At 44.7% G+C, this 7,789-nt stretch overlaps 1 protein-coding gene across 3 annotated transcripts; it reads right to left on the bottom strand.

Annotated features, from left to right (window-relative positions):
* Positions 1–532: 532 nt before the first annotated feature.
* kcna7 (potassium voltage-gated channel, shaker-related subfamily, member 7) lies at positions 533–7,098 on the bottom strand. Of its 3 annotated transcripts, none has more exons than XM_019273543.2 (3): positions 6,385–7,098; positions 5,195–5,985; positions 533–2,816 (listed from the first exon to the last, which is right to left on the bottom strand). In XM_019273543.2, the coding sequence occupies exons 2-3, from the start codon at positions 5,903–5,905 to the stop codon at positions 1,878–1,880; spliced, it is 1,650 nt and encodes a 549-aa protein (XP_019129088.1). In that variant the 5' UTR covers positions 5,906–5,985; positions 6,385–7,098; the 3' UTR covers positions 533–1,877. The 3 variants fall into 3 exon arrangements, with proteins under 3 accessions (XP_019129088.1, XP_027141760.1, XP_019129087.1); XM_027285959.1 differs by having other exon boundaries at positions 5,195–5,953; positions 6,483–7,098; XM_019273542.2 differs by having other exon boundaries at positions 534–2,816; positions 5,195–5,953.
* Between the last annotated feature and the right edge of the window lie 691 nt (positions 7,099–7,789).

The raw sequence follows: 7,789 nt of genomic DNA, 5'->3' as shown, positions 1-7,789 counted from the left end.
AGTAGGATTACTTCACAGAGCTGATCCGAGAAGTATCAATACGTACAAAGACACACACACACACACACACAAGAAATGACCGTTTATAGCAAATCCAGATCTGACAGAAAACTCTGAAAGAATCAGAGCAGCAACAAAGACTGAAGGAAGAACTAAACCCCCCTAACAAACACATACATGAGCATTCATTATGAGACCAAGGGAGGTAAAAATGATGGATGAAGCAAGTCCATAAATCAGCCACTGATTATGAATCGGGTGATTTGAGATGTAACATACGGAAGCCCTCAGCGGTCATACATTCATACATTTTAATTTCATAAGCAATATCAAGATAACAAAACTTTATTTTCCTGAAATAACAACATGATTGATTCAAGATCTCGAGTGATGATGATGATTTAACAGACTTCAACGACTACTCAAATTATTTCTGTTGTTATCTCGGGAAATCAGTGTTTCAATAACTTGAAACCTCGAGAAAAAACATTTGTTATTTCAAGATAAATAACTTCTCAAGACAGCGGAGGAAATAAAATGTATCAATGTACGACCGCTTAGGGCTTCCGTAGTAATGTGAATTAAGAAGGAAACTGCAAAACAGATAACAGCTTTTTTTCACTTTAATCAACACATCTAGTCAATTGTATTTTAATTATATATTAAATGTACATTCTGTCCACCTTCTTTAGTTAAGACAACCTGAAGTGTAAGACTGACAAGTTAATTAAGACAAAGTTGTCCTCGTTGGTGTGGGAACAGTTCGTTAGCACTGCCACCGTCAGAGTACACTGTTCATCCACCACTGGGACATAAATGTCAGCTCGCCCTGAGCTATACCATCCCTGACCTCATATCAGCTTTCCCCATACATCTCGCTGTTACACTATGTAACATGCAAACTGGCTTCGGCAGCAACTGCATGAACTCTGTCGGCACCACCCGTCACATGATGAGCGATCTTTGTTGTCCACGTCAGCGCGAGATTACAGCAGCGCATTGCTGCCATAGCTGCGACGAGTACGGGGAATCAACGCCTGCGACACTCGCTGTGCATTTAGCTTCAGTCATTATCACTGTCACATTACAGCAAAGGCACCACAGAGATTAGACGAGTTTCATTTGTCATGTTGAGTTTTAGCGTCACTGGTGCTCAGTAATTACACTTAAAAAAAACACTTTTCTCTGTTTTAAAGACATTTGCATATTCCTGAATTAGTCCTCTATCCACTGCTGCACAGTACAGGAGATTTAAATCAACTTTACAAGTTGCAACTCTTTAATTCAGCCAAACAAAGATGGTGACTGACGTGTCACTAACATGCCAACAATTCAAACCGAAGAAGAAGGCGCGTAATGTGGCTTCTGAATGCCGTATTTGTTCGGTTTAAAGGGCCGGTGTGTGCGGTGAAGTTGCTCATTGCGACCTCCTCATGTCAACCTCTCCTTCCTCGTGTGAAGGAGGAACTATGGTGGCTGTGAAACTCATCAGAAACGCAACTGACACACTAATGACAACATAGTTATGTGTATTATATTAAATCTCTAACATGTTCTGTAAATCTTGCACCCTGGAACTTTAAGAAAAAGAGTTGCAACTACATGGACAGACGATTCTTTTAGTGGAGTCTGGATAGTGAGGATGTCTTTAATGCAGCAGCGTGGACCTGCAGGCTTTCTCGAGGATTAGCTTTTATTTATTTATTGAGAAAAACAGATGCGTAGTGTCAAATATAATCATGCAAAAGCCCCAAATACAAAAAACCAGGACCACAGGAGAGGCACAAGTTAGGGTTTAGGTCTTTGTGTCATTCTGTTTCTCCCGTATCACTCCGCCATCCAGTTAAATAGCGTCTTTACGTTGAGGTTGAAAACACTCAAACCTGAGTAACCAGCGGTTCTTTGAGGTAGAAGTTCATCCCTTTGCGATCACCGGTGACCTGTCCGGCACAAAGCCCTGCCAGGAGAGTCCCGCTGAGCGGCGGGCAGATATCCGTGCCGTTCTGCCTGTACAGCGGTGCAAAATCTCCCATGTATTCCGGCACCTCCTCCACTCCTTCCTCGTCCTCCTCGTCTTCATCCTCCTCTCCGTCTTTCTCCCAGAGCGACGTGGCGACGTGGTTGTACTGGGTCGTGTCCTCACACTCCATCTCGCGGTGGTAGAAGTAACTGAAGTTGGACACAATGACCGGCACTGGCAAAGAGATGGTGAGCACGCCGGCGATGGCGCACATGGAGCCCACCAACTTTCCCCCGACCGTCTCCGGGTACATGTCCCCGTAGCCGACCGTCGTCATGGACACCACAGCCCACCAAAATGCCTCGGGAATACTGGTGAACGCTGTGTCAGGACTGTCCACCTCGGCAAAGTAGGCCGCACTAGAAAAGAGTATGACCCCGATGAAGAGGAAGAAGATGAGCAGGGCGAGCTCCCTGAGGCTGGCCTTCAGCGTCTGGCCCAGGATCTGTAAACCCTTCGAGTGACGAGAGAGTTTGAAGATCCTGAAGACCCTCACCAGCCTGATGACCCTGATGAGAGCCAGGGACACGGACGGCTGCGCACCTTTGTCCTTGGCAAGCTCCGTGCCCAGAGTGACGAAATAGGGAATGATGGCGAAGAAGTCGATGGTGTTCATGACGTCTTTGAAGAAGTGCATCTTGCTCGGGGCGCACGTGAAGCGCACGATGAGTTCAAAGGAGAACCAGCAGATGCAGATCGTCTCTACGATGAAGAAGGGGTCCTGGAAGGGGGTGAAGCCAGGTGGGACCAAGATGGTTTCGTTCGCTATGGTGGGGTGAGGTACGACGGTGAATTGCTGTGAAACAAAGGATGAAGGAAAAGTGGTTACACTCAAAGCACATGAGCTTCTATCTGAACAGATACCACTTCTGATTTATCATCTGTTTCAAACATAAATGGGAATAAATGGGAAAGGTACGACTTTAATGAATGGCTCCATGGAGACGATGTTTACCAGAGGGAAAACAAGGACAGAGTCAACAGGAGATGGACAGCGGAGACGCAATTATTATGAAAGTTTGCCCTCAGCACATTTAAAGTATGACATCTGTCATCGGGATGTGATCGAGCCTGCGAGGATCTGTGATACTGTGCTAACTTTTCTCTCCTCTCCATTTTCACTCCGCCGGCTTTATTTTTCCTTGCCGACACTTTTATATAAATCAGTTTCTCTATATTTAAATGCACACAAAAAACATGAAGTTCATGTGACTCTGGGTTTGCGTTACACCTCAGACGGCGGCTCGAGACGACGAGGCATTTGACACTTAATTTAACCCGGACGCTTGTTTTTTTCTGGGAACGAGGTGCAGGGTTGGAATGACTGGGCATTCGTGTCTTTTAACAAGTTAGATAGAGTTACGCTTGAGCTTCTGGCGGCCTTGCAGCACATATTATAGTGGCCAACGCTATATATTAATATGTTTTTACATGTTTCTCTATCCGTCTCATGTCCTTGTGTCTCTCCGCCACAACCAGACTGCATTTTAAAACAGTATTGGGATCTAGAGATCTCTTAAAGGTCCAGGGTCTCAGATTTAGGGGGATTTATTGCCAGAATGTAACATAACTCTGCCTCTAGATTGTGTCTTTCATGTAGTTTCTCCTTCATGCTTGGAAGGCGAGCTGTATTTAACTGGTTGCAATCTGCACCTTCATCACTAGATGTCACAAAAACCTACATACCGGACCTTTAATAGTTTGATTTTCTTCGATTTGTTTTGAGATACATACAGTAGCTGTCATTGAGTTACTTGGACATCCCTGCTGTAAGTCTGTAGTGACCCTAGCGATACAGTAAAAGATGTTTGTCTGTCTGTCCGTTGGTTGGTCCAGACTGAAATATCTCAACAGCTATTGGATGGATTGCCAAGAAACTTTGTAAAGACATTTATAGTCCCCAGAGAATGAGTCCTAATGACCTTTCCATCGAGGTTGACACATGTGTTTCCCATCAGCCTCAGCTTTTTGTTTACTGCTAATTGGCAAATGTTCGCATGTTAACACACTAAAATAAGACGGAGTCAATGTGTCACATTCTGGGCCCACAGAAGTCAAATATCTGCAGGGTTAGACGCCTTCCTTCATTATCCCTGTCACACAGAACAACGCGAATGCATCCGAATCGGACAAATTCTGTAGGTTAGATTTTTTCCCCCGCCATCTGGCGAGTGAGTAATTGCGTGGGGACGGCTGTGCATGTAGGTTTGTGTATTCAACAGTGTCAAATGCTCCGATCACATGAGCGCAGTTATCTATATGGCAGTAACGGAGCAGCGTTGGTGGTGACGGGCGACATAAATCCAGCGAGCGCTGCTGCCCGGAACCTCCCGCAATCTCCAGGCTACCGGAGGGTGCTGCGAGGCTAATTTCATTTCGCGCCGGTCATCAGAAAAGTTGATCTGCGAGCCTCTTTTCCATGCTGTTTTCAGTGTGTAGCCTATGAGTCACAGCGTTTATTAATACAGACGTTCGTTTATGTGTTGATGTGCTCTCAGGGTTGTCCTTCCTCTATATATAGCCCTTTAGATCTCCAAGGGGTAACGTGAGACAAGCTCATCTCCTTCCCTTTCCTTCACACTTGTCTCTTTACCTCTTAGTTTTTCCACTCTCTTGCTCTTCTCAGTACTTTTGACATATCCACTCCACCTGAATGTACTTGTTGGCTCTGGCAGACATCCCTGAGTGGCCGGGGAGGCATATCATCTGTGCATCGTATCCCTTCCCTGACAACAAACCTCCATCCAGCCTGCTCAGCCTGCCCTTTTCTTTCCTTACTCTTGTTTTTCCACCAGCGGTTTAACTGCCCTACTCATCCCCTTCATGCCTTTCCCTAAATCTGAGTGGATCAGATTTAACGACAAGTCCAAAATAATCTCACGAAAACCCTTGGCCTTGCTTTCTCTTCTCCATCTACCGCCTTTCCCTTTCCTTGAGCGCGATTCTTAACTTTTTACTCTCCGCTTCAAGTGTTGAGAGAGGAGTTAAAGATGTTTTCAGCTGTGGCTGCAAGAGTTAGCAAGTTGACAGCTGTCAGCACCTGATGTTCACCTCATTACTTCCTCACCAGTGTTAACCTCTGTTCTCTTTGCACCCCATCAGCTCCAAGTCCATTCCTCGCTATCACTCTTAAAGGGCTCTTGTATGTGTCAGCGCCATGCAAGCCATCCTCACCTCCCTCTGCTCCTTCTCCAGCCTGAACTCAGGCAAAGTCTCCAGGCAGAAGATGAGAATGGAGATCACGATGACCATGACGCTGATAATGGCGACGATCCGAGCTCCGCTGGACGACTCTGGATACTCAAACAGCATCCAGAGGCGACGCTGCAAGTCATTGGTGGGCAAGGGCCTCTCCTCCTCCTTGGCGAAGCCTTCATCCGCTTTGTAGCGGTCGATTACCTCCTCTCCGAGTTCGTAGAAGCGCAGCTCCTCCAGGAACATGTCCAGAGGGACGTTGGCAGGCCTCCGCAGCCTCCCGCCTGACTGGTAGAAGTACAGGATGGCATCGAAGCAGACACGGCTCCGGTCCAGGAAGACTTCATTCCGCAGGGGATCGAAGTAGCGAAGGCGACGCCGGGGGTCACCCAGGAGGGAGTCTGGGAACTGGGCGAGGGTCCGGAGCTGGGTCTCGTATCGCATCCCCGACACGTTGATGGCGAGGCGTTCAGTCAGAGCCCAGCCGCTCCTGCATTGACCGCGACGGTTCCCCCTCTTTGACCCAGTGCTCGGCTCCTTCTCGCAGCTCTCCTTCTCCAGCTTATTGTGCTTGTCTTTGGTCCGCTTGTCTTCATCGCTGACCTCCTCAGCTTTCTGTTTTTCTTTCGACTGCCCTCCTCCTTCTCCCTCTTTTCCTTCTATACCTCCTCCTTTGTCTTGATTATCCATCCTTTAACCTTCACTGTCTTCGCTGTCCTACTTTTTTGTCGCTTCTCTCTGAAGGAAACAAATGGAGGAACAGGAAAACACTGGTAGATAAAAGCAAAAAGAAAATAAATAGGCTGATATTTACTTTTGAATATTTACTTTTTAACCATAAAACTCTGTCCTTTTAGTAAAATACATTATAAATTGTTCTTTGCACCAACAAATCAAAGTCATCTCAGCTTCTTTTGTAAATCCAGTGAAGCAGTTTTCTGGATATCAGACTCATTTTGTTATTTAGATTACAGTTATTACAATATATTATATAGAAATTAGCATGAATATGTAATGAAGGAGTCAGCATTAATGTGCTACATTAGAAAATAATCTAAAATCTTGATCGTTTAATTAAAATCAAAGCAGAATTTGTATCTAAATGTCTCGACGCCTCATGCAAAAAGTCTCAACACATGCAGCCAGCTTCATGCTCATCACCAGTTTACCATGTCCAGTGCAGCCAGTGGAAACCAAACCTCCTCTCAGAGCTTCTGATTCAAACTAATCACACCTCCTCCTCCTCAGAGTGACTCTCTTACTGTACCTCCACACCCACAGGGGCCTTGTGGCCTCCACCTTCCCTCCTTCTGAGACAGTTTGTGTATCAGTCCCCTCGTGGTGATGTCCAGACGAGCCCTCCCACCTTCATGTGTCATGTTTTGGGGTAAGGGGAGGTGGGAGGCGTTAATACGCAGCGCGGGTGAAGTTAACATACTTCTCACTGTCTTCACTTACTCGCCTGAGGTTCTCTCTCACTGCTGTCGGGCAGAAATTCAATCTTCAGACCTTTCGTCCTGCTCCGGCACCGCTGCCCCCGGAAATGTCAACCTCTTCACCTCTCGATCTCTCTTAAACACACTGTGCATGTTTGCACGCATGGGTGCATGTGAACTCTCACAGGCCAAAACTAAAGAGGAAAAGTTATAATTCACACTGCATGATGAGACCACAAACATGTTTTTTTTTTAATGTCTCAATGCTTTCATACTCTGCTGTCACCATCTGTTTTAAATTGCACTTCACTGTGTGACTGTGGTTTGTGCAGAGCTGTGCTCATAAAAACATAAAAAGTCAAAGTAAGCCTGATGTCTGTGGTTATTTTAGCCTCATCATGAGGTCTGTGTGGTAAAACTACAAATCCCATGACAGGATGCTATGACAGGACGCTTTGTAAATGTTGCCTTCAAATACTCTGAGTAAATTTCAAAACCTGTACATATGACAAGATGTATGGACCATGAATGTTCATGCAGAGATTTATGTTATTACTATTGTATTTAATGTTCTTTATTATTGAAGTTCACGATATGGTGACTAAATCTTTTTCTATTTTATTTCATTTACACCTTGCAGTTATTATTCATATCATGCTCACTACTCTTGCAATAATATTATTATTTGTATCATGGTCACTTTCTTTGCAATATTTCTCACACTATGGTCACTTTACATTACAATACTCTTTTTATATATCATGCCACTTTTATCCTCAGTACTTGTCTGTTTGAAGATTGATTGTTTTTCGTGTTTATTGTAGGTTATAGATATTTCTGTCTGTTTATTCTTGTTTTTTTGCCTTTTCTACTTTTTTCTAATTTCTTTCTTTCCTCTGCTGCTGTAACAAGTAAATTTCCCCGTGGTGGGATGAATAAAGTAAATCTAATCTAATTTAATATCTAATCTAATATCTAATCTAATCTAATTTACAGTTACCCCATAAAGAATGGATATTGTATTGTTGTAAGAGCCTTTGAATGACACCTGCTTGCTCAAACAAGTCATCTGCAATGACACCCACCTGTCAATCAAAGCGTCCACGCTCTTAATCCTGCATAACTTTAAGCCTTAATA

Source organism: Larimichthys crocea, chromosome XII (genome assembly GCF_000972845.2).
Source record: "Larimichthys crocea isolate SSNF chromosome XII, L_crocea_2.0, whole genome shotgun sequence".
In the NCBI taxonomy this organism is placed as follows: Eukaryota; Metazoa; Chordata; class Actinopteri; family Sciaenidae; genus Larimichthys; species Larimichthys crocea.
The sequence above is the reverse complement of the archived record's forward strand: the minus strand, read 5'-3'. Positions and strand labels throughout refer to the sequence as shown.

Bases quoted from the DNA above. Each gene is read 5' to 3' on its own strand.
- kcna7 (XM_019273543.2), bottom strand. From the start codon at position 5,905: ATGGATAATCAAGACAAAGGAGGAGGTATAGAAGGAAAAGAGGGAGAA. The intron at 2,817-5,194 runs GTGAGGATGGCT...TTTGTTTCACAG, and splicing joins TGGAGAAGGAGCAGAGGGAG to CAATTCACCGTCGTACCTCA.